This window comes from Parus major, chromosome 1 (assembly GCF_001522545.3).
Source record: "Parus major isolate Abel chromosome 1, Parus_major1.1, whole genome shotgun sequence".
Lineage (NCBI taxonomy): Eukaryota > Metazoa > Chordata > Aves > Passeriformes > Paridae > Parus > Parus major.
This window is the reverse complement of record NC_031768.1, coordinates 14,880,576-14,908,497: the sequence shown is the minus strand read 5'-3', so window position 1 is coordinate 14,908,497 and position 27,922 is coordinate 14,880,576. Positions and strand designations below refer to the sequence as shown.

At 37.6% G+C, this 27,922-nt stretch overlaps 1 protein-coding gene across 1 annotated transcript; it reads right to left on the bottom strand.

Moving 5' to 3' along the window:
- Positions 1 to 998: 998 nt before the first annotated feature.
- On the bottom strand, positions 999 to 26,112 carry BCLAF3 (BCLAF1 and THRAP3 family member 3). The gene is made up of 11 exons (XM_015641146.3): positions 26,010 to 26,112; positions 23,499 to 24,077; positions 22,490 to 23,155; positions 20,020 to 20,195; positions 19,246 to 19,360; positions 18,989 to 19,052; positions 18,028 to 18,146; positions 16,172 to 16,286; positions 12,200 to 12,295; positions 7,750 to 7,905; positions 999 to 5,963 (listed from the first exon to the last, which is right to left on the bottom strand). The coding sequence occupies exons 1-11, from the start codon at positions 26,048 to 26,050 to the stop codon at positions 5,934 to 5,936; spliced, it is 2,157 nt and encodes a 718-aa protein (XP_015496632.1). The 5' UTR covers positions 26,051 to 26,112; the 3' UTR covers positions 999 to 5,933.
- Positions 26,113 to 27,922: the final 1,810 nt, after the last annotated feature.

Sequence of the window (27,922 nt, the reverse complement as noted above, 5' to 3'; positions counted from 1 at the left end):
GTGTCGCGAGACTGCGCCAGAGCCGCTGCGCCGCCTCGGGCCGGCGGGAGAGGAGGGCGGGGAGGGCGGCAGGAAGCGGGGCCGCGCCGCGGTCCCGGCGGGGGCAGGGTCGGCGGAGAGCGGAGCCTCGGCGGCGAGCGGGGTGGCTCTCCCTCCCTCTCGGGGCAGGACTCTTCGGGCACAGGGAGGGGACGGGGCGCGTCTCCTCGCTGGGCGCCGGGGGAGGATGGAGAGCGCTCCCGGGCGGTGGGACACGCACCCAGCCGCGCGTTCCTGCCCCGCACCTGCCCCGTCCGCGCCCGGCCCCAGGTAGCCCTGCCCCAGGGGGCTCTGCCCTGCCCCTGCCCTGGCCAGCCCTGGGGCTCTGCTTTCTGAGCCACCGGGAACTGCACCGGCAACGCCGCAGGTGCCCCTCGTCTCTGCCCGACCCACCTTTCCCGCACACACCGCCACAGGTCTGGGGTCAGGAGCAGGGAAAGAAGGAAGAAAAGACAAAAAGGGAAGATGAAGAGTGCCTTTGTTTATGATTAACTAAAAAGAGCAGCGTCGCACAGGAGCAGGGGTTGTTGGCACTGCAGGAAGATGTGAAACCCCTGCTACAGTACCAGTGTGCACATCAGTAACATGTCTGGACAGAAAGGCACGGTAGGAGGGTGGGGAGCCCTCTGCACAGGCACGTCTTTCCACAGGTAAAGACCCTTGGGAGAAAACCTACAATAGCAACAGAGGGGAAGCGCAGATTAAAAAAAAAAAAAAAAGTATAGGTAACATTTTACAGCACGAGCACCTTGACTATTAATGAAAGAGTAAGCAAAACCAGCTTCTTCTAACCTCAGGTAATTAATTTGTATGTGAAAACAGAAAACTGCCACTAACAAAATGTAACATTTTTGTACTTTTCCACTCCCTGCACAAGAAATTTTGAAAACAGCTTTTTTTTTTTTTTCCTTCAAAATTACACCAAACATTAATAACTACTGAATCAAATCACTGAATTATTTATCAGTAAAAATTTCGTGAAAACATTTATTGTCTGTAGAAACAAAATTTACATTTATTTTATATAAACTATGTTAAACATACATATAAACATACCTACATCTTACTGTATATCCTTATGAACGAGGCTTTTAGATATGGGGTAACATTGTCAAAAGCACCGTTGTGGACTCAAAGACTACAGACTTAAAATGCATTTGCATTTAACTCCAGCTTCAGTAGTTTAAAAATGTCATTTCTTATCCACACTTACAAATAATTACATTAAAGGCTTCTCTAACAGTGTGTTTTCATGTGCACATACATGTACACATACACACATTAGACAGTCCTTGAGAAACTACAGTATAAATAACATCAACAATCTATTCCTTAGAAGTGGACATTAGTGCCCCTCATTCAACTGGGAGTAAAAAATTCCTGCTATTCTTAAAACAAAACAATGAGGCTTTTTTTATTCCTTGAAGAACACACTCGAACAACAACTGTTTCCACTGCCTCTTCCCCTCAATACTAAAGATGTAAGAAGCCAGTCACAAAATGAAAGCCATCTACTACATTATTTACAGAAAATGAAATATTAAAACACAACATGAGGTTTAGACTACTTAGACAAAATTCAGAGCAATGAACAGAATAAAACTGCATTAAAAGTGGCAGGGTATTAAACCATGTGGCTAAATACCTACTCAAAATCTCTCCAACAAAAACCACCAGGCATAAAAGGAAGGGGCAGGTGTTATGACAAGAGTTTTCTTTGATCTTGACACTGAAAAATAATGGTCACAAAGCTCAAAACCGTACACATTTAAATGTCCATGGCTATCCTTATAGTCTATTAGGGAGTCAAGTGTCACAAGGAGGCTTTTAAAGATCTTGAAATGGCTTTTATTCTCTCTTTCCTTCGTAAGGAGGCTGAAGAACTTCTTATCTTCAAATTCTGCAGCAATGGAATGAAGTCTGTCAAGGGTCAGTGTTATGTGCAGAAACATCTTTTTTTCAGATTCATTAGGGTACAAGTCTGAAGTCTGTCTTTTAGAGGGCTCTCCCATAAAGAACTTTGTAGATTGCTGTTCAGATGCTTAAAGAAAGGCAAGAGGTGGCTTCCAATGCGGAAGTGAAGAAATCCCTCTATTTACAGTCTTCTAAGGTGAATACTGAGAAATCAGTCTCTCTTTGTTACGATCTTTTATCATCTTCTCCAAGCAACTCTCATTATCCATTTCACAGACATGGCAGAAAATGACCTTCTGATGCATAACGAGCAAGTTTTGAGAACTCTGCTTTTAATGCCACAAAAGCCTAATCTTGGGGTTTGGTTCTGTTTTTAAAGCAACTAAGTTCATTTAAAGAAAACTTAACATTTCAGCCTGGGGCCCTAGGGAAGATGGGAGCAGGTGAACATTACACAGCAGGTGTAATGTAAATCAGCTGGATTTACTCCTATCCTCTGCTATCAGTTACCTGAGTTGAGACAGTTACATTCATGTCTCAAGACCATCTAAATCCATCAGGTAAAATGATTTCAAACATGCAATTATTAGAGTTAAGGCAAGATTATAGAAACCTTGCAATGTGTTGCTTCTTACTAGCCTCAGAATTTTGTTAACCTTGTGAACTCAATCATTACAAATTTAAAATAAGTATTCTAATCAATTTATGCAGAAATTAAATGGATCAGCAATATAAATGCTAACATCATAACAACTTAGTATTTCAGACACTTAAAAGGAAGACTAGTCATATTAAACCCATTTGCATTTTGGATAGCAATTAAAAATAAAATTTCACATGAGAACAACTGAAAATGACAGCATTTAACATTTCAAGCTAAACAAAACAAAGGCAATTCACATTTGTATTTTCAAAGTATAAAACAGAAAGCTAGAAAGTTCTTAAGACAATCACATTTTTAACTTGCCCTTCCAATGCAAACAGTGACAAATTTACTAATGAAAGTCACTGTTTTCCTACAGAGGCTTACACACCTATTTAAAGTAAACAGTTATTTTAACAAGAACTGATATCAGTCCATGCTTCCACTAGAAAGAATGCAAAGTACTTAAGTCTTTGTACATGTCTTTTCTACAATGCAGTCACAATACCGAAAGGCACCAGGTTATTCAAGTAAATTGACCTTTCTTCTACTTAACCCTTTTTCTTGTGCCTTCACAACTCAAACAGTAACTTCAATACATTGCCCTCAACCAAACATTGTAATCCAGCACAACAGAATTTTCTGTGCTAAAACAATAAACAAGCTGAATTGGGTATGAGTATATACACACAAGTCTCTGTAATTCACAAAGATAAATCTACACAGCAATGTCTCACATCAAATCATAGAGTAGATGCTTCTAGCACCTAAGCCATGAATTTTTATAAAATTCATTATTTCTGTATGCATTTTTTAGAACGTAAGAGGTTTTATCATGACAGAATCCAAAATTAAGTAAAATTATCAGTAAAGAATGTAATTTGAGCAAATGGGATCATACAAAAGATAAACCAATTGAAACAGTGACTACATTTCACATGACATTCATCTTAGGACCAAGGGGTTGGGGAACCAAAGTCAGCAAACAAGTCAAAAAACCACAAACTTCTTTGCAATATGTTGCTCACAGCTGTAGAAATAAACACAAAGCTAAACTGTAAAGTACAAAACAAATTTGAGATATCTAATCATGCTGATATCTAATCAGATAAAATAAAGCACAAAATCAGGAGTCCCATGTTGAAATCTGGTTAAAGCAGCATTAACTGACTGAAGTCTGACTACTCCAGCATTACTTCCAAACAGTGTTAGCAAAACTACCATGTCAGAAGTTTCTTCATGTATACACTTTTCCCATTTGCTCAACAAAGAGTTCTCTTCCAGAGTTTAATAAGAACACTGCAGGAAGCTTACAGACACAGTAGTATCCTGTTGAATATGACAATATAGCCTCAGTAGTTGTCCTATATCATATATAGTTTCATTTCTCACATCTTTTACAGTGCACATGCAGAGCTGTGGGAAGGACTTGTTGGTTTCAGGGCAAACCTGACCCCCTTGGCAGGGCATGTGCAGCACACCCCAGCAGCCTGATCAGAACTGCAGCTACTCCACATTTGCTTGGGGTTGACTCATTTAACCTGTTGTTTCAGTTCCTAATTTTTATCTCCCAGTAAATCCACACAGGATAACTGCCAGATTCATCACTGACAGCATTAAGCAAAAAAACACTTTCTTATCTGCAAAAGGTTGCCTGCCTCTATTTGTCCAGGGAGTTCCTTCCCTTCCATTTCCCATTTTGTCTATGCATGTCAGGGTTACTGAAAAACTAGTTAAATTATTAATGATTGTTATTTAAGCTGAAAACTTCAGTGTTTTAGAAACAAACCACCTGTTATTGAATGACGGTGACATCAATGAATGTTGCACGCTTCCTGCCTTATTCTCTATGAACATTAAGCAGAACACCCATGAACTGAGGAGCTCAAGTCACAGTAATTTTAGCTGTTCTGAACCATAACTACATTTTCAAACAGTCTCTCTTACTGAAGGCATTGTGGTAAAAAACATTACAAAAAAGCATGCAGAAATCACATTCTGGCTTTCCACCCAAAAAAACCCAAATTTCCTTTTCCATGAGCATACCTCTAACCCAGAATTGGAATTCTGGTCTACCAGCCACAACAGAGACTAGCCTGCATTCTATATGGAAATACATCTGCCTGCATGTATTGAGGATATTGTGAACAACTTTTTTCTTGAAAAAGAACATCTCTTAAGACTACATGTTATGCATCTTTAATTTACTGTCAATAAGAAATCCAAACAAATCTGCAATACATACACACAACCCCTACCATAGATAATGAATTAAGGCAAAGGCTATAAACAGGAAATAAACACAATACTGTTTATAGCTGCTTATGAAACAGGTCTGGCTCTTTGAGTTTTGCACACAGCCTAACAATACTGCAGGTATGGTAAACTTCAGAGACTCATGCTGAACAAAATCACCAGTTATCTGCATTTAAAGCAGTTTCAATTATGAACAATTTCTCTGTTAGAAGACATGCTTTCAAAAACTTACACTTCTTGTTTTTCTTGTAATTGAACACTTCAGGCTCCAGTTTTAGAATTCACAAAATCACCAAATAATTTATGATGGAAAAGATTAGAAAACATGTGGCTTGGTCAAGAATCTCATACACCAAAATAAAATGAGACAGAATAATTTGGAATAGAGACCAACTAATCTTCTAACAAACCCAAGCATGCTTTCACTGCAGTTATAAGTTACTGCTACAGTACTTTCCATACCTGCCTGTTACCATTAATTTTCATCAAATGCTGAAAGTTGTCCCAATGTTCTAACAATTTACAAATGTATATACACATCAGAAACCCAAGTATATTATTAACCCAAAGTAATACAAAACACTGTTTTATGGAAATGACTGAACAGAGGTGTAAAATCTATTGCACAACCTAAAAGGTCATTAATTGGAAAATCCTGAGCTAATGTGCTATTACCAAACAATTCAGGCACTTTTTTTTTTCTTTTTATTATTACATTAGCAATAAACTTTCAACATATAAACCTCTGGGTATAACAACTCAAGTTCCATCTGTAACATCATGCTTAGAGAAAAAGTATTCAATAAATAAGACTCCCTTCAATGACTTCCTTACTTGAAACTGGTATGCAAACAGAACTAAAGGTACATAATATGATGTTTCAATTGAATACTGTACTTTAAAAGCAATTATTAAAACTGTAAAAAAGTTCTGCAGCATTCAAAATAAAGTTATTTTTTAATCAAGAAAGTTACAGCATTAGTTCCTTTATCCTATTTTAAGTCTTGAGAAAGTTGTCAAAAACCAAACAGATGCTCCCTTTGCTGTGTTATCTGTTTCAACTTCAGGATCTCAGTTCAGTTCAGGTTTCTGTTGCAATATTTAGATTTCCCTACACAGGGGAAAAAAAAAATCATTATTATCAGTTGTAATAGCAGAAAAAACCTTCCAACCTGCCTAAGTACTGTATGTAAAATGCAAGATTCTTTCAATTATGGATTCAAACAGCACAATTAAAAAGACTGTACCTTAGAAAACACATACGCAGCATTGTTATTTTAAATTAAATAAAGTGAAATAAAGATGTTCAGACCTGTTTAACAGATCTTGACAAGTTTTATCATTACAATAGGCAAAGTGCTACAATTTCAGCAACAGTTTTGGTTTTTAGGAATTAGCCAACCAGTAAACAGTATGCTGTTAAGAAAATGGTTGTCATACGTATTCTTCAGGATTTCTTTTACTTTAACTCAAACACACTCAAATTCATCAGGCCTAAAAAGTAAAAACAGAATTCAGAACTCACCGATTCTCTGATTCAAATCGTAATATCTAGTAGCCAGAATGTTTTAAGTATGCTTTATAGGTTCCAGAGAAGAATCTTAACAGCCAGTTATAGAAGAATACTGGAAATTATTTGGAATAGCTAAATACAACAAAATTGTAACACTTCTATACCCATTTTACAAGGTCATATTTTTTTGGGAGGGGGGGGGTGGGGGGAGATATCTTTCTCCTATTTTCCACTAATTCAAATTCAATTTAACCTTCACAGATTTTACTTCTCAGAGCCCATGCAAATATAAAAGACGTTTGTCCAAATACTCCAGTAACAAGTGATCTCTTTACCTTGTTTCAAGTGCTTGGTTTTCTTTCTGATGGTTGGGGATTTTTTGTTGGGGTTTTTTGTTTGTTTTTTTTTATTTTGGCTTGTTTTTAACATGTGTGCTTTCTTAAGGAGTTTTGGGGACTTTTTCTTCTGCCAACTGAGCTGTAAACTTGAGGAGTTCTGCAAACAGCTGTAAGAACCTGTGCTTTAAGGTGCTTCTGTGCACCAAGAGCTAAACTCTAATCCAAACTACAAACGCTTATTCACTCAAGTGTATTTACTTGTAGCTGGATGGACACAGAGTTACAAAACACAAACTCACACAGAGCACAGAACTGCAAGGGCCTGTGTAGGTCACCTAATCCAATTCCCTGATGTCACAAGGAACTTCATACTACTTTGATCAATTCTAATAAAGGATTTAGTATGTTTTAACTGATCCTCACAAAAGCTGCAACATTTTATATGGTTCAAAAGTTCTTCTGCAGCTCAAGATTATTGTTGGCCCATATACACTACAAATCAAAACACCATAAATCAGATGTGCCTATTTCAGTTTAAGCTTATCAAACCATTTTACACAAGACGTTATATTGAGCAGGAAAGTCTTGTTCAGAGCAGCACTCCAGTAGTACTCCATACTTTAAACCACATAATTACAGTAACATAACAAAAAAGAAGCACACAGATGTATTAAAAAAAATATTAATATCCTTCTGTTAGATTTAACAGGACAGAATATTTTGTTGCACAAAGGGACAATTTCTGGTCCCGTCAATAGGAAGAAATCAGCTGAGCTCAAGGAAAAAATACTGAAACAAGAAGCAGGCACAAAATCTCAGAGGGTACCTTTGATTTGCAGTTACCCAAAGCAAGTTTCAGCAAGATCTCATAGAATAAACAGGGAGGAAACAGGAGTGCACAGTCAAGTTTGCCAGTGAAGTACAGAGACAATATCCCAGAAAATCCCATCCAAATCATTCCATGGAGATTCCAAAATCAAAATGGATCTTATGAATATGCATATTTTTACAAATGGCTTAGTGAAAAATAAATTAATTCAACTTACCTTTTCTTTCCTCAAAAATCCATCTCTGAATTTATTAGTGGCAAATCCCCTTACACCAACAGAACGCAATCGCTGGTACTTAGCCTGAATATATAAACCCTTCTGCACTAAGCCTGATTTATAATGGGGTTGCAAACGGCCATCTGCAAAGTTACTCTGTAAGGGTGGCAAAAAGGAAGAAAAAAATGTGCAAAATGAGGCACCAAAACTCCAAAGTTCATATTTACAGCTATTCACATGTAAAACTTCCACACTCAAGGACAAAGGCATGCATTTGCAAGTGCGCACCCTCTTCTTTATGTTCATGTATTTTATTTCTCAGACCACACAGCTCAAAGAACTCGTGTATTGCACTTGCTGTTTAAAACATCTGAAATTATCTTCCTTGTAGAAAAAAAAGAAATGTATTGGACAAGACTTTAACATTTTTTCAACCGTTAATGAGGCACACTGCATCAACAAAAAAATTTCAGACAACACCTCACTGCCACTACCAAATTCAGTGACACCAAGCCTGCAGCACAGGCACACGTGTGGAGTCTACAGAGTCACACCAACACAAGTCAGTACATATGTTTTTCCTAGAGCTTTAATGTCTGACAGTCTGAACACATAGGCATCCTCTATGCCTTTGATACCTCCACACTAGAATACTGCAAGCTGACCTAGTGTGGCTAGGAGCAGAGGTAACAGAAGTATCAGAAGATTTAAAGGTGAAAGGAATTATAAAAACACAGAAAGGATATAGAAAGATCAAGACTGATCACAGCAGCTAAAGTTTGAAAAAGAGTTTCATTCCTAGGCACTCAGATCTCAAATAAACTAGGCAGTAAAAATCTTTAGAATAATAAAAACCTTATTTTATATAATTTTCCATCGTTTTCCAGCACTGCCATTTTAAGTTTACCAAAATCCACACCAAATTTAAACAACGGGTTTTCATCTAAAACCAGAGAAAACCTTTTGATCACATAAATTTTTCTTATATTTTACAATTGCCTTTGAAGGGTAGGAAAAAACAAAGTATCATAGAAATAGCCCTTCTTGAGCATGACAAAATTCCCTTGGTGAAATCTGTCTCCCTTTGACAGAGTAAGGATCACTTCAAGAAAAATCACATGCTCAGAGGTGGCAGTAACTTCAGTACCACTTTTTCCACTGTGTGGCTGCTGAACAATAAAGAAAGAACTGTACAGAACAGAGGTTTCTTTATGCAAATGCAGAGGTTCTGTAATTTCCCAAATCATTTCATCCACCTACTTTGCAGGAGACAAGTGAGAAGCTGGCCCCACCATTCCTGCAGGATTATTGTGATGGAGGACACTTGCAAGTGCCTATTTAATGCCAATCACTTTCCTGAAAAGTAGCAGAGTGCAGGCATAAAGAACTTCCTTGCACTAGGTTGTATTAGATGGGTATATGCCTATCACAGGGAAAACTGAAGGGCACTTTTAATTGGATTAACACCCTGAACACAGCATTAAAAGTTCCCATCTTCCCACTCCTGCTATGGTACCCTTTGACTTCAGTGACTAGAAAGGAGGCCATGGTGGTCTGCCACTGCAATTGTATGACAATAAACAAAGGACTAGAACAAGTAAGGGATGGGGGAAAGCTGCAAGATACTGAATATTGCCTTACAAACAGCTTAGAAGTTCCAACTCAAGCATCTACATGTTCTGTAAGTGGGGAGGGAAGGACACGGCAGTAATAGAAGTGTAGAACAGCATCAGCAGCAGACAAAGTTAAGTTTATATAGACATTTGGCATATAGCCACCTCAGTCACACACAGCTTCTAGCAAAACGGGATAATCTAAAGTATGTGGAAAATATCATTAACTTCTGGTCTAGAAATAAAAAAAAGAGTCTGCTAAAGTGGCATTTGGTTTTACATTAAGACTATTTTGTACATAATGCTAATGACAACCCCTAGGAGCCTGAAGCTCTAAAATAAGGGTATATGAGCACATATATATATACCACTGAGTGTGGCAGGAATGGAGTTAAATTTTCTTCACAGAAGTGTGCATGATGTTGTGTTTTGGATTTGTGACTAAAACTGCACTGGTAGCACACCTGTGTTTTGGTTATTGCCCAGCAGTACTTGCACAGCATCAACACTTTCTCCTCTTTCCTTACTCTGCTGCTCAGCAAGGACACCAGGGCAGGCAAGAAGGTGGGAGGGGACATAGCCAGGACAGGTGTCCCAAGCTGAGCAGGGATGTTACACACCACAGAATCTCCTCCTACGCAACAGAAACGGAGGGAAGGGGGTTTTGGAGCAAGTAGCCATTGTTTAGGGACCAGCTGGGCATCAGTCACCTGGTGACAGGTGGTGAGTGACTGCCTTTGCACCATTTTTTTCTTCACTACTTAAAACTGTCCTCATCTCAATGTGTGAAATCTCTCACCTTTGCTCTCCATATTTTCCATCCCATCCTGCTGGGAGAAGGGAGCTGAGGGGAGGGTGGGCAGCAGCTGTGTGGTGCTAAGCTGCTGCCAGGGGTGACCCTGATACAGCCAATAATACACTGAACTTTTTTTAAGCAGTGAATGCAGCTTAGTTTTAAATATTACTTTGCATTTACTTACTTAAAGGCTAATTTAGTGATTCATGGTAAAGGGCCATTAAAAAAAAGACCTTTTGAATTTTGTAAGACTTCTCCAGATCCTTTTTAAGATATTTTAGAACAGCAGTTTTTTCTGTTCCCAAAAAGTTTAACATAGTGCAGACCATATGTTTTTTCAAAATACTCTTAGTATGCATCACTTTTTGTTTATTAAGCTTAAATGTCCCCATTTTATATACCAAGAAAAAATCATGTCAGGCTTGATTTTTTGGGGAGGCAGGAAGAGGGGAAGGCAGAGAATAGAATTCTGTATGAGGTTTTTGTTTCTTTGTATGTTGTTCTTTCAAATAATTAGCCAAGGAAGTCCTGAGTGTAGAAGATAGTCAAGTCACCTCCATTTCACCAACAGCACAGCAAGAAAAACTCTGTTGTGTAAGAGGAATTTAAATGTAAAAATTTAAAGAAACTAAGTCAAATCAACACCACTGTTTCCATGGCAATGATAGAAGTGCTATACACATAAACAAACTGCAAAACAAGTGCATATGCCATTTTCCCCATAAATATTAAAGCATCATGGGACAGTTCACTGGGTACTGCAATATTCATATATATGTGAGGTGACAACTTAAATGGACACTTTCCTGCTTGTAGAATCAGCAGAACTGCAGAATGATGTAAATGAAAGAAGCATCAACTACCAACACTGCCTCAGGGATCCAGCAGCCAGTGCCAGATTCCTCCATCACCTGGAGGCTGACAATACAGAGAGGATACAGAATAGGCTTAAATATCTTCTTAGGTGTTGAAATACTTCAGGTTTTGAACACTTTGAACTTTTTAACTTAGAAAAATACTTTCCCCAGCAGCATAAAGACAGCAGTTTTTGTTGGTGTTAGTTTAGCTATCTGACTACAGTTGGCTGGCAAAGCACACCTGAATTGGAGAAAGTCTTTTTATACAACAGTTAGTATGTTAGGGCAGGGGAAGGAAGGGAAAAAAACCCCTCACAACTCACATCTACACTTCCCCACCTTTTGAAGTTTCATCCAAAAATGACAGCTAGTTCACCTTAAAATTTTACTTCACTATCTACAAAACAGAAAAGGTGACTATCTATTGTATATTGCTTTAGTTTTAAGAATTCATGTTAAAGATGTATTTCAAGGTGGAAAAATATTATAAGTTGTTCTAGATTTGATTAATACTTTTCTCACATCAACAACTCTAGCTGGACCCATGTATAGCATGCCACTGTCAACAGAAAAGGAAATGCTTTTTCTGCTGAACCCAGGATATATTTTATGATTAAAAGACATTAGGTGGCCATTTTCTTCTGAGAAAGAAGCACAGTTACCCATCTCTTTACCCTCTTGAGGCTCCAAGAATTAAACCACACTTCATTAAATATTTTTTAACACATAGCTAGCAGTATGCAGGTATTCACAAGACATTACATATCCAGAAATCCATACATGAACGGGTTAATAAAATAACAGTTTTAAAAGTAACACAACTTGCATCTTCCAGCCTTTGGAAAAAGTTCAGGCTTCTGTCACATGAAGAAAAAAAGCTCAGCAGCTTGGGTTTTGGATAGATGAGTTTTCTAGTCATTGTGGAGTTCATGCAATTCTTATTCCTGACTCTGCAGGAACCTATTTATTTCAACTGCCTGCATACAACACTGGACAAGCTGCTCAATCCACTGCCAGCCCTCTTACCTACTAAAGCTAAGCTTCCCATTACTCCAACAAAAACAATTTGATGACACTATTTTTCATGGCACTTAATACATTCAAAAGCATGTCTCCTGCTACCAAACTCAACAGGTTTGACCACCATTTTATATAACAAACATCTGATAAAAGCCGATCTGTACCTTAAAGTGCCTTCTGATGGGTCCTGCATTTTCAAGATGTCCTCTAATGCGGCTGTAGGGGTACGTGTCACTTGGTTTTGAAGAATAGTAAGAATTCTAGTAGGAAAACATATACAGCTTCATGTTATTAAATTATTCAAGAAAAAAAAAATAATTTTCAGGTTATACTAACAAACACTTTCAGTCTTGTAGTGTTTGACACAATGACACTCTTTGAAGGATGAGGAGTAACAGGAGCATTGGGCCTGCAGTCCAGGCTGGCCAAAGGGACAGCAGAGCCCACAGAAGCTAAAAATGATACAGACCATCCTCCTGGAATGTCATCCTCTTGGAGAGAACTAAGCAGCTGACAACCCAACTAAGGTTCTCCATCCCTCCCTCCCAGAACACATGCCTCAACTTGCATGTATCAAGTATAGCAGACAGGCTGCTACAGCAGTCACCGCTTGCATCAGGAACAGGGGCAACAAGACTGGTACTCTGGACCTCCTGGTTAGCACATGGCCACCACAGGTTAGTGTGTAGCACAGACATACCTCCACAGGGAACAAACAACGCGTAGCAGGTCCTTAGAAAATGCTACTTACAACTCCATATTTCAGGAATGCATTTGAGAATTGCTTGCCTGTCACAGAAGCACAATTCCAAAAGCAAGTCACACAGAGAACTAGTATTGAAATTGTTTTGTCAACACACTGAACAGCTGCAGTCAAACAGCTGTGGTTGCCTAAAACAGAGCACTCCTCCAGCCACTGACCTACCTGCACATTTTGGCTCTTTTCCAACTTTTGCTATAACAGGTACTTCTAGAGGATGTCACTCTCATCCATCATTGCATATGATTACCAATATTTACAGCAGCATTAGCATATACTTGTATATACTACATTAAAGTCCTCCATGCAGACAGAACAGACATGCCAATGAACTCTTAGCAATCAAATAATTATGGTCTGCTCTTGAATAATCACAGCAGCATTCCAATGTTGTTGAACTCTGTTTTCTCAAAAGAAATTTCATCAGCTTGAAATATGTTTTAAAAAGAACCTAAGAAGAGAACTCTCCTGAAATATTTCATATATACTAACCTTTAACAATAAATGCAAATGTGTGATTTCCTGTTCCCAGAATTTCTGTCCTCTAACAAACTACGAAACCTTTCTGGTAACACTGTTAATAATGGTGTGGGGAGACAGGGGGCTAAAAATATAATGGAATGGTGTTAGAATCTAAGATAACTTTTAACTAGGATTTAAGTTAGCTTTTTTTTTCTTTTTTAGACTGTGTTATTGCCTACAAGTCAACTATTCAGCTTCTTACAATGCCTTGACAAGAAGGGATTCAGAGAACAAAAAGAGAGCAAGAAAGATTTTATGAAGTGAGACCAAAATGGGTTTTCCAAGAAAAAGAAAGGAATTTCCCATTCCTTTCTTATTCTAAGAAAACAAAGACACTACTCTAAAAAATCCAATTAACCTTCTACATGCAACACAATTAAATCAGGAAGCTCCTAGCTGAAGTACACTCTTCCTTTAAGCTGGGGATCCAGCAAGATGAAAAAAAGAAAAAAAATTAGAAAAATTTCCCAGTTAAAAATAAACCTCTAGGAATAAAAACAAAGCTTACATTTACTCTGGATACAGCCCTCTCCATCCCCACTTTCCTTAAGACTAAAGTACATTCACAGAAATATTAACATTAGAACTGTTTGATGCAAAGGTAGAGCAAACCACTTTTTAGGAACTTCTTAAACCAAAGCCTTTAAAATTAAAAAAGAAAAAAAGGGAGGAGGGGAAATACACACATATACTTCTGATTTTCTACTTCACTCCTTAGCTAGCCTCCTGTTGTCAGTAGAGTACAATGGACAATTCTTACAATCAAGCTTAGAAATACAATTGTAGCTTCCAGGCCTAAGTTTCTCTCAAGTTTGAGCTCAACCCTCAATCACTGAATATTAACATCACAAATATAATATTTTGATTACTTAACTAAAGTTTTTGATTTCCCTGCTTGTCTGCAAACTAGCTTCTGTAAGGCTGACCATGAAGAGTCACTGAGGATGTCTTGCATTTTTAATACCTATGCTTTCACAGCTACTGTTGTTCCAAAGGAATTACTCCTTACTGCAATGCAGGACTTGCTAAAAGTTGCATGTTTGCAGTTCACTATTAAATATGAAAATGCAATCTTCCTTAATCTTCACCATATGTAGCAGTAACTCAGTGTCTTTTTCAAACCAGCTTCCTTTGTGTTTGCAATTACAGTACTACTGTGGTGGGTTGACCTTGGCTGGATACCAGATACCCACCAAGCAGCTCTATCATTCCTCTCCTCAGCAGGGCTGGGAGGGAGAAAATAAAATTTTTAAAACTGCATGGGTGAAGAAAAAGGCAGTTTAATAAAGCAAAAGCAAAGACTTCACACAGAAGCAAAGGAAAACTACTTCCCACCAGCAGGCAATATCCAGCCACTTCCCAGGAAGCTGGGTTTCAGTACACAGTGGTTGCTCCAGAAGACAAACGTCACAATAACCTATTACCTCCCACACTCTCCTTCCTTTCTGTGAGCTTTCATTATTATTATTATTTCCTTTCTCTTAGCTGAACAGATGAGGTCATATGGTCAGTTTGGGTCAGCTGTCCTGGCTATGTCCCCTCCCAAGATCTTGCTCACTCACAGCCTACGGGGTGTGATGCTGTGGAGCCCTGCCCAGCAGCAGCCAAACACTGGTGTGCTACCAGCACCTTTCTGGCCACCAATGCAAAGCTCAGCACTGTGAGGGTTCCTATGGGAAAACGAACTCCAGCTCAGCCAGATCCAGTGCAGTTACTCAATGAGGCATTCCTACCTTGCTTTGGGAAACCTGAATCTTAGTTTTGAGTAAGTAGTATTTTTCACCGTTAAAAATTTGTGTTTCTTTGCACTGAAGGAGGCACTTTTGTATCTGTAAAGGAGCTACATTTGAGAACTGACTACTTGAAAGCTACTTCTGATGAACCTCAGAAAAGTTTCATAGGCTCCTGGAACCCTCTCCATAGGGTATTAGCTACAGTGTATAGAGAATGACAACTTATGTTAGTCTCCTCCTTATTTTGCAGCAGTCATAAATAAAAAAAGTGATTTAGAATTATACTGCATATATTAAAAAAGCTTTTATGGTCTCATCAGTTCCCAAGGTTAAACAAGCACAAACACCTGGAATTGATTACAATTCTTTAGAAGGAACTTTCCACAAGAGACAAATTTATTTCTACTGGACCTAATATTACTGTCTTGCCCACTTCAGTATTGAAGTAAACCACAGAAAGATAGCCTAAAGAAAAACTGTCCAAAACTAGGATTCATACACATAATATTCAAGATTTGTGATATTCCATTGTTTAACATTTTATCCTCAGGAATATTTATCAGATATTTATTGTTATTTCTGTGATTTGCTCCTCATTTTTATTTAAAATAAGTGCTTTTCAGAACTTTTATCATAATGAAAAGAAACACTGTTTCAGTAACAATACCACCTACACAAGATTCAGGTCTTCCCTTTGTACCACTGACAACTAGAATGCAGGAGAGTATTCTTTTTCTCAAACTACTTAACATTAGCTCAGATTATCTGCTCAATAACAAGGCCTTCTATTTTATCATTTAGATAATTACACCATTATGTAGAAGAAATGTGATATTAGACAAACTTCTTTTATGAAAAGAAAAAGAGTAGTATCAAAGTGGTTTTAGCTCAGATGTACTAATCTCTGCTTCAAAAAATATCCAAGGAAGTACTCTTGCACTAGAACTGAAATTATAAGTAGTTTTATTGTTGAGCACAAACAGAAGATAAAAAAGCTTCACTCAAAATTTCAAAGGGCAAGACATCACAGATTGTTAAATTTACATCAGCATCGACAATGCAGCAAAATATGAATTATACATCAACAGTGCAGGAGCTACTATTTCTACATTTAGGCTTACCAGATGAGGTCTCCCAATAAATTTCCTCAAAGGTGGCTTAATGAACCTCACAGGCTTTTGGAAACCATCAACTTGAGATGCTTGTAGCTTTGAAAGATTGCAGCTTTGCTGGTTCCTGATGTGTGAGAGAGAGAGTGAGAACAATTACTATCTAAAGCCACAGCATATCAACATCCTCTATTTTAAACTACCTAATTCTAGCATCTGTATCACGAGTGCAAAGAAACGGCTTAAAAATAAATTTTCCTACGACAATCAACAAATTCCTATTCCAAGCTCAAATTGCACAGAATTCCATAGCAATCTCTGTTCTCTTATGCAATGAAAAGGAGCAGGGACAGTGTTTGCTGAAACCCCGGCCGCGGAGCGCTGCCGGCCGGTCACTGCTGCCCTCCGCTGGTGGAAACGCGTTCTGCACCCCTGCACACCCCGCCGTCCGTGGGAGCTCTACGGGAACTCCCCTTTCGTGACATTCCCGGTGCCACAGGAGCCCTAGAGAGACAGCTACATCCTCCAGTTTCATCCTCAGCAGGCAGCTGGTTCTGGCTTTGGGCTTTTGCCTGCTCGTTTTTATGGTTTTGGTTGGTTTTTTTTGGTTTCTTTGCTTTGATTTTTTTTCTTACCAAGAATGTTGCTAATACAGATGCATCCATAAACTTCTAAATAAAACGATTCCCATGAAAAGTAACCACCAGAAGTCAGAACTTGTGTTTTACAAAACACACAGAAACAGTTTTCATCGCTACAAAATAAGCTAAGGAAAAAACCAGCAGCACACTTAATCTCAGAGGCACTGCCAGTATCTCATGTGAGCTATTAAAACCTCTCAACCTCAGGAAAATTCTACATATCATTCACACCATTGCTGCCCTCAGCCCACATTACCCTGACAGTGGAACCTCTGACAGCAAACTCCAGGGCAGCCAGACTTGGTAGAGCAATTTACACATCTCACAAAAGATAAGCAGGACAGTAACTGAGGAAGTGTGCTGGGAGAAATGAAGCAAGTCCAGGGATTTTTTTCCTCCACCTGTTAACCTTTTTTTGTTTCAAGAATCTCGAATACAAGAAATTTCTTCTACAGCTTCACAAGTTTCTTTTTCCAAATGTGTACATTGCCATTAGTTGCCATTACAGACTGCATTTGTAATGAACTATGAGCAACACATGAAGAACAATAGATTCTGCATAAGAATCTATGACTACTGTGTGGATACATTTTATTACACTCTGGAAATTCATTTATCAACATTTCTACTAAAAGTCCCTCTCCCTAATCAACTGACCTCGCAGCATCAAAAGTGAAACAAGATGACTGAGGTTAGCAAACACCTTTGGGGCAAAAACCTTTAACAAACCTCTTGGAGAAATCCACAGGAGTAAAATGCTATTCCAAAAATACAAGTTTTCAAATTGTCCAAGAATCAGAAAAATTCCAATTATTCTCAGATGTTCCACATTTTATTACCAAACCAGTAGGGCAACAAAACAACATATTCATCCTAGAATGCTTTTACAGAAATGCAAAATACCAGGAGAATGTTGTTACATGGCATGTTGAGGAGTTTAAAAATACTTAAAACTTCTTCAAACTAACTTTGTCCTCTCTTCTCATTCAGAGCTACAGTTTGTGCTTGCTTTTCATTTTTACCCACTGCAGTTTAACCTCTTTCAAGGTAACACCTCATTACAAGTAGTTTGCAATGTATGTCAGCTGAATTTCAGCCCCAGTCAAACTTTTAAGGCCTGACTGTGGAAAAGAATCACCACAAACATGAATGTAACTGTGGAAGGGCCCAAAAATGAGCTCACAGGGGAACTAGAGGCTTGGGCCAACAAGATTATTTGCTTATTACCTTGGAGTTACACCATCTACATGAAACACTCTCTCATCTTCATTCTTCAATCTCTCTTTTCTTCTCCTTTCTATATCATACCGTAGATCATTTGGATCTTCTAACACTCTTACCATGTTCTAGTTAAAAGGAAGGGTTGAAGGCAAGTTAGCTGCTAAGAACTGAACATCAACCTGATTCTGTCCTTCAGGGGCAGCACCCTGTACATAACCTGTTAACATAGTTCAGATGTCTGCACCTAGGACAGGTTCACATCAACCCAAGGATCCAAAGTCTAAAGCAATAAGAAGTGGTTCTAAGCAATTATCCTTCCTTGCACCATCTGCTTTTTTACAAGTTTCTAAACAACAGTGAACAGAGCACTGGAATTCTGCATGGAGTTGCCAAGGCAGAAATATTCATCTAAGTTTCAGTAAATCTTAAAAAGTTCTGTTGTCCTTAATCAAGGGGAATCTCCATGTACCTGTACTATAGAAAAGGAATGGTGACTAAAGCATAGCAAGCAGAGCTTTAAAGAAAATCTTATGACCCCAGATGAAATCAAGGGATAAAATAGCATTCTGAGGAATTATGTGGAATTTGAGTCATTGTAACATTAGGGTAGAATAAACATTAAGGCTTTTTGTAACCCCAGAGGGAAACCAAGAACCACACATCAATCACAGACTCAGTATTTACTGAGTATTATTTAAAAACAGACAGGGGTTCAAGCAGCAGGAATAATCACACTCCAGCTACTCTGGAGAACACATCTGCATTTTACTGCTTAGTGATCACAGTACATTTGCATCACTGTGGTATCTGTAAATATGCTTGGGTGTGCATTTTTTTCAAAATACTCAGAATTACTGCTGGTCTTCACAGCATGTAAAAATGATGTCCCAAGTAGCAAGGGGAAAACATTGCTTATATCTATAATAATAACTTACTGCTTGCCAAAAAAGTTAAGCAATCAAGGTACCTGGGGAGATTCAGATGGCACAGTTCGTTTGTTCTGAAGTTCTGCTAGAGACATGTCAATCCTCCTGGAACACAAAAATACTCCATAAAAACAAATGCCATCACTATAAAGGCAGAAGCACTTTTGACCAGGCTACAGAGTGTTTCAAAGATAAAGGCAGATAAAAATAATGAATAAAAACTTCACACTGTGTTAAGTCTACTCAAGATTAACTACCCTAAATGCAAATAAATTAAGACAAAAAGTTAAACAAGTACCTGTGAATTTCTGGATCCAAATGTCTTTTAACTTCATTTGTATTTGCACTTGATTTATCCTGAATTTTTGAGAACCGTTCATGTAGAGTTATGTCAGAAGATGCAAAATAATTTGCTGTGAAGAGATATTAAATACAAGAATGTTATTTGTAGTATTTGAAATGTACAAAGGGAAAATCTATTTTTTAAAAGACTAATTCTTAAGGTTACCATGATAACTACTGAAATGAAATTACAAACTATTTCCACTTTCAGTTTAATATTCACAAATGAAAGATTAGGCCAGCCCAACTTAGACAACCTTATTTGCTAAGATTAAACTCAATTGTCAGCAAATGATAGCATGGTAGTACTCAAATTACTAGAACTGATAAAGCTCAACACTGAACATGATGCATCTGCATAAACACTAATCTGAAAAGGAAAAGGAACAATACATAACTAGAGAGCTGTGATTACAGCAAAGCTCCTTTATTCCTGTCACGTTTCCTTCAAGCAGGTTACCCGCTCATGCTAGCATAAAATCATTTTGGTCTTTATTCTCTACAATAATGCCTCAGTTATGGCCTGAGACCTTCCTGCAGGCATCCACCACCCAACTACTTTAAATCCACAACCTACATTTTCCTTTAAACAATACAAAAGGAAGCCAAAATACAAATGAAGCCAATGGCAAACACCTGAGACTTACAGGGACATATCTAAACCATCAGCTTTGGGTTTAGTAATCATATATACATAAACACATACATATACTCCAAATATTACAGACACCTTTCACTTGATGAATAATTGTGATTATTTCCTGAGTAAATTCTTTTGATGGGTCATTTTCAATGTTTTGTGTTACAGATTCCATGTGCTCAAACACTGGATGAAAATTTTCTTTTTTTCTGCCAACAGCAACCAGATCATGGGACATCTGTCTCTCCGTAGTGTGACTAGAAGTCCTACAATAAAAAAAAATAGTTTATTTTAAAGCAAATATCTAAATCTGAAACCTTGAAATAGACAAGTAGAACAAAACAAACTAAGAAGTTCATTTTAAGAATAAATGTGATTAAAAGCAAAAATCTCATTTTATTTCTTTTTTTAATTAAAAAACTAGTAAGGCCATAAAGGAAGAAAAAATCTATAATAAAATATGAAGATATAACTTCACTTTCAGGAATCTTTGTTTCTGTGAAGCATGCAATACAAAAATTGTGACTTTTAAATTTAATTCAACTAGATTATCAAATCTAGATAAAATGAAGATCCTGATAGACTTCTTTAGAAAAATTCTGAAAGGCAATTATGCCGGTGTCTTGTTTATAAGGAGCTACCAGGCAATTTTCAAGAACAGTTCAGAGATAAAAAATGTCTCACATCTTTAGGAACTGAATCATCTCTTCAGCCTAGTGAAACAGCAGTGAAACTGCTTCAGTAGCAGTGTGTGAACTCAAGAACGTGCTTACCATCTTTTTGTAAATTTTTACTCATTCTAAAGTTTACACCCCAAATGGTTGTACTTCTGCTCAAAAATTATTTTGACAAGAAAGCCAACACTTCAACAACCCTACTGTTCTTGCTGCAAGGAAAATGCTTGTCATTCTAAAAGATAAATTAAGGACTCTAAGAGCACATGTAAAAGCTTTCAGGATGAAGACTTCCAATTGTTCATTCTGCAAAGTGATTATGTGCCTGGCCCCACTGCATTAGAAGCATACAAGACTAGAATTCCATACAAAAATTCTATCAGAAATAGCCTCTAGCAGATGTTAGAAATAATCTATTTTCCCCTAGCATACTGGGAATAAATGCATGTAAGAAGGAATCCAAGCAACCTCAGGTTTAGATATTTGAATTATCTACCTGATCCCAGGTTTATAAAGAAACTATTCTTCTTAGCTGAGTCATTTCAAGTCGGGTGTTTCTTAAATGCCTAAAGTAGGCAGCATGAATATTCCAAGTCATCAGCTTCTGTAAAATTAGTGTTCTTATCTTTGAAAAAATAAAATGTTTAGCACTTTTGGCTTCAGAAGCAAACCCTCCATACAGTAAATGAGCTGTAATCAATGCAGTAGTTTCTTTGGTCTGCAAACAGCTACCACGTCCATTGTGCATGACCTTCAAAAACAGCAGCAAAAGGCTCCAAGATAGAGGAATCATCCTATGGGTTAGCAACAAAACCCAAATATTTTCCTTACATTATCATTTAGGAAGTCAAATCCTCATCCTAGCCCAGCTGTGGGTAATGGGCATTACTCCACTTCCCTTTCCTCAATCTTTAATATTAGCCCCTTAAATTCAGTAACTTGTCTTTGTAACTCTCCATTGTATTACATGTTTTTGAAATAGTGCAAAGAGAATAAAATTTATATAGATGTTTTATTTGGGACAAGAGGCAAAATACCTTTAAAATGAAAGCTGAACATTTTGGAAAGAAAGGTAATCTCTTCCAAAAGCAATTACTACCAATATAAAATATTCTGGCCTGCAACAGCAAGAAAACCAGAAAACCGTACAAGAATCTATCAAAACCAAGCTGCTTACTCTCTACCATGTATTTATCATCTAAAATTTTATAGTACTGCCACTTTTTCTTCCACTGCAGCCAGCACTGGGAATGCTAAATGCAAACACAAGTATTACACAGAAGACATTTGGAAGCAGACTCTACTGCTTTTCAGTTCTGATGCCTCAACAGGTTGCCACTTTGTTATAACAATAAATGACAACTCAGATCTCTCATTTTTGGCAGTTTTACTGAACTTGAGATCTTGAACATCTGAATATCTGCTTGAGATTTATGTATTTAAAGGTTAGCTGATTTTTAGAAAAAAGAAGGGAGGACAGTTTGAAAAAATGCCATTGTATTTCAGATGAAAGCACAGGACTAGGCTTTTCTGCATTTGGGTTTTGGTTTTTTGAGGATTTTTTTTTAAACAGAAACACATTTACTTATCATAACTAACTTCTAACTACAGGTTTGTATCAGGCATATCTACTCTTTCCACTTCTGCAACTCCATAAAATAGTGTTGGGGTTTTTTTGTTGGTTTTATTTGTTTATTTTAGTAGAGGTTTAATAGTTAACTTGCAGGGAAGTTCTTAACAGGAAAGTTACCATTTTAGAAGAAATGAAACTAAAAAGGTACAATCATAGTTTGTCCCGGTTAGCTCCTAAAGAAACCATGCTTCCCTCCAATGTTCATGAACTGTAAATAGATAGGAAGAAAGCAGAGGTGAAAGAAAACCAATACCTGTACTTGGTCACCATTTTCTTCATATCCACTTTGACTGTGAGATGTTCTCTCATACAGCTGGCATCTGACATTTTCACATCTGAAACAGTATGACTTGTATCATGCTGGCTATTGGAGGAATCTACATTTTTCCTCAATTCCCCATCTTTCCTCACTCTTTCATTCAGTTTGTTTTTAAAAGATCTCAGCTCAACATCCGTTTTGGAAGAGTTAACACAAGCATTGCAGCCCTTCTTTGAACTGTATTTAAGAGGTTCCTCAACGTGCCGTTCTTCAGACCGCCTCGCTCTGCCACCACCAAAGTAATCTAACTCCTTGCTGTTCCGAGCACTCTTGGAAGAGCCGTACTTCTGCTCTTCCTGCTTCACGTACTTCTGAGCTCTGTCGTCTGGAAAAGGCTTTTCCCCGTCGGGATGCCTGCGCCGTTTGTGACTGTACTCATAGGCTATCTTTGGGACAGACCCCCCCAAGTACTCCCTCTCAGCCGACCGGCGGGACTGGGCACCCGGGTATCTTTGCTCCTCCTTTTCTTGGCAGGGTGGAAAAGAACGTTCTTGCTTCCACTTGGAATTTCTTGCTACATCTCCACCGTCATACCTCTCCATTTCCTTAGCCCTTTTAGACGCGTGCCCATATTCTCTGTAATCGTGATCTTCAGGATACCTGTGTTGACATAAAGCAATTTACACTTGCACTAGAGAAGAAAGCGAGAACTTATATGTGCAGAATGTTGGACAGCAGAATGCGTGGCAACTTAACCCATAATCCCTCGCGCCAAGGTACAGATGTGCAGGGGCTCTTAAGAGGGAAATATTATCCTTTCATACTCTAGCCAGCAATACGATTTACTTAAAAGACAAATACTTCACTACTACCAGTCGCCCATAATTAAACTACAAAGTGGCCAACGTGTTTCAAGGTGGATATCTTCAACTATAATGAAAACAGACTTTCACTTGAGGCTTTACACCACAATACCCAGGGTTTAATTATTTTATTCCTATACCTCTTCTGTAAAGAGCTCCTTGCCGTAAATTCATCAGAAACTCTTCTGGGTGACTGACCATACTTCTCTTCATGTAACCTCTGGTGCCTCAAGTCATCTTCATGCCATTTTCTTTCAAGTTTGCATGAAGCCCCTAATGGTCTATGAAAAGGTTTCATTCCTTTTTCATTACCAGTGACTTTGTAGTGATCAAACATGTATCTGTCCTCCATCTTGTGCTGGTAAAATGGACGATCATGATCTTTATAAGGTATTTCCGAGTATTTTGGTGGTAACTGGCATCTCCTATTACTTTCAGTCCTTTCAGATGAATGTGTTCTGTAGGGCTTATGACTGTAAGCATCTTCCATGGGAATTCTTTTCAGGTTTGGTGAAGGTGACCTACGTTCATATATTCTCTGGTGGTTATTTCCATGAGGTGCAAACCTGGAATTGCTTTGTCCATACTTTTCATCTTCTGTTCTCCAAGGCATAGACTTTTTTGGATCCTTACGAAAGCTTTTATATTCACAGTCATAATTAATATGATCATGCCTTTGCCTATGGTGCTCTGGAGTCCTAAAAGCTGGAGATAAGGACCTAAAGCAAAAATAAAATCCACTTTTGAGTAGTTCCATAAAATTGAACCAATTTCTTAATGAGAACATCTATTTCCTAAGGAAGTAGAGTTAGTACATAATTTTAATCAGCTTGTAAAAAAATTAACACCAAGATATTGAAGTGGCATTTTTCTGGCTGAGTACCAGGATTACTTTTACCCTGTTGAAAGTTTTCATAGTAAAAATACCCACTTGAAATTGTAGTAAGTCAATCATTTTTGTCTCCATGAAGTTTTTTATTTAAAACTAAAAATAATTTCATATACATGAAGTTTCCACTACATTGAGAACAACTGTTATACATATTTTCACACTTCTCAAGCATTCCCTGTCTTTTTCAGGGCAAAGAGAAAAAAGGGAAAGAAAAAAATGTGTCTAAAGAAATTTAAAAGGGAAGGAAAAAGGTTTTCTTTGCATGCTGAATCAACCTTCAAAACTGAAAGACTGAAACATTACAAAATATATTTAAATTGTCATACAGGTAGGCTTTTTCTTGCAGAAAAAAAAAAAAAAGTTTGAGAAAGATGCTTTGGTCTTTTGGATAATTGTATGTACATGTTCACACATGTATACACACACTTCCACGCTTACTGCAGCTTTTGCAATTAAAGATCCAATTGCATCACTCAGCTCTGCATTTTCACCTACAGTTACAAAAATGAGCGAGTTATAGCCAAAATCTCCTTAAAATAAAGAAGAAACAGCAAAGGACACTAAGAAGAACCCGAAAGTAATCCCAGACATAACAGTTCTGCTTGTGTTCAAGTATTCACTGCACACTCTTGACAAGCTCTTTAATAAAAAACATCAAAACACAAGTTGAAATAAGACACTTCCTCTGTGCACAAATTGCAAATGAACAGTTTGACATAACTATTTACTCCATTTCTGCAAATGAGTCCAAACTCAGAACCACAGATGTTCCTAAAACCGTAATAGCTTACTTCCAACAGCACCTACACTGCAGCTGCTGTCCCACATAGGTCTGGTTAGGGCTTACATTTTAATGTGAGCTGGGGCTGTCCTTACTCAAATGACATTCACAGCTATCAATCTAGTATGGACATAGGTAGGATTTCTCTTTTTAAAAACAAAATAAACAAATAAAAAAACCCACACATTTTTCTGAGTTATCCGAACTCCCTTGTCTTGGTTATCACAACTTAGTCTGTTTTGAAGAGATACCCAAAACCAGCAGTAATTGCACATTCTTAAAAGCTTGAAACTGTATTCCACCCTCTTGGTTTCAGCACTTCAAATTTGCACTGCAAGTCTTAAAAATGAGGCAGGTAACTCACAGCATGAAGTAAGCTGGATGTTATTCTGGTGACAAACGTCACTAGGCTAATGTCCAAGGAGAAGGGCAACAACTCCCACATTTCCACATGTTTTCACTCTGTTACGCTGCAAGGCATGTCTAACTGTGCTAAAGATCAGTTTACAAATCAGCCCCAAACTTCAGTAAGTCTGAGGTGTTTGAACTTAGTTTTGTTTTTTTTTTAAAAAACCTTCCAACTTTTTTAAAACAATTCCTCCCTGTAGGCCAAGAAGCAAAACAGAAGCAAGTTACAGATATCCAGTGCTCAAGGTGGTGCTTGAGTAAAAATAGCTAGTTTGGGACTTGGAATTTGTGCTTAAGGTAATTGTAAATCCCACAACACAAAAGAGGAATAAGGTTCTTGGCAGTCTGCAAAAACTGAATACTTCCAGCTTAAAAGAAATTTTAACAAAATCATGAGCTGGGAAAAAAAATTTACAGGTGTTCAGCTTGTACAATAACTTATAAATAATAAAACACACTTTACAAATTGCAATTCTGCATGCAGTTTTATTTCTTTAATGAAAGTTTTAGGTCCTAGTTATAAATCCTTGTATAGAGCTACATTTCAGAACACAAGCTGTAGATACTTACCTTGGTTTCCATCGTGGTGATCTTGATCTAGATCTTGTCATCTTCTCTCACGTGTTTATGAGTTTCTTGAAGCTGTAAAAATTAGATAATTTACTAGTCTGATTACAAATTGCAACAGGAAGTTTTTTTTTAACATGTAGTACTAGAAGCTTTGAAGTTAGGGTGAGGTATATTTTCAGGATGTTGTATTTAAAAGGTAAACTTCTAATACCAATTTTAAGGCAAGCAACCTTTTTTTCTCTAGCTGCTGATCTTAAAACACAGTATATTTTCTTTATAAAGATTTAAATATTTGATCATTGTTCCATTTTTCTCTCCATTTTGTAATGCTGTCTATTCAACTTGCTGTTAAATGCTAATAAACTCACAAGCTGCAGCAATGAAAAACACAGTATGTGTTGAATGCTGTAGATGATAGAGGGGAGAAACAGACAGCTTTAAAAATAAAGTTTGTAAAGGAAAATGTTTTTGCATCAAGTTATATCTTGAGCTTCATATACACTGAAGCTCAAATTTGTCATATACACCAAAAATTTTGCACGGTTGCAGACTTCTCATAAGTTTTAGCTTCTCCATCAAATCTTAACTGCAAGCTCATCACATACTTCATTCAAATCAAACCAGGTACAAAAGATCACTTTAGTTGTACTTCAGCTGCTAATAACCTACTAAGTAGACACACACTGAACATACAATGGATGCACTATGACAAAGTGCAGCTCCTGACTCCTGAAGGTAGATCTGGGAAACCCTTCTCATAAAAACTATGAAAGAATGCAAAAAAACCCCTAGGAACTCCAAAATGAAGTGATGAAAATGTATATACAAACTCACCAGTAATGTGACTGGTGAATAGGAATGAAATGATTGTTCATTATTTAGCAAACACAAAGGATTAAAGCAGAATGAAATTATTGGGTAACTGGTTAAAAACTGAAGTTTGGACCACATACCCGTGCCAACAGCTTTTAATTACCACAAAATGCTTTAAAGGCCAGAAATATAGATGCAAAAACAGATCTATCAACAGCTCTAAAGTTAATGAACAACCCTCCATTTGAAACTGAAAGAATACACCCAGGTCAGGTCAATGGCACTCTACATATGCAATGGTATTTTCTGTATTTATTTGTTCAGACACTCAGGGAGACAGAAAACTAGTCTGAGCTAGCAAAGTATGGCTTTTTTGACACTCCCAGAGCTTAAATAATTCCTTTAACTAAATATTTTGCCTAATGAACTGAAATTGAAAAGGGAGAAAAACATGCAAGCTTTAAGGCACTATTTGAAGTAGTGTGCACCCACATGCCTGACCCAGTGCCTCACACCCCCCAGTCACACTGACTGCCCAAACAAAGTATCACCTTGCCATACTCCACTTTTTGGTATGATTATCTCATGGCTGAAACAGTAGTATCTTTAGAGAAGAATATACAGCATACTCCTGCTGCCTATGCCGCAGGCAGGCATTAAACAAGCCACCTCCTAAACTAGAAACTGCTCATTAAGTTGCACCCTAAGCTAACCATAATTTATTTGCAAGATGTAGCAATGGCATAGTTCTGAAGAAAAACCAATAGAACTTTTGTAATTGTTGCAAGGGATAGTGAACCCAAAAGAATCCAACCCCAAAGTACCCCAAGGACAAGATAAAGCATTTGTTCTCTGAACTCCCAAATATGAAGTTATCACTGCCTCTTAAATCCTAAAGACATATATCTGAGGAATGCATAGCATGAATTGACTTCAGGCCTTCTGCTTACTCAAAGGTCATACTAGCCAAAGTTAGACACCATGCTCCAATGCCAGTATTCATTATTTTTCAAAGAAAGGTAATATTGCGATCAAAATAGTTTCCTATATTTCACCCATAAAAACACAACTTACAAAACAATATTTAAGAACAACAACAA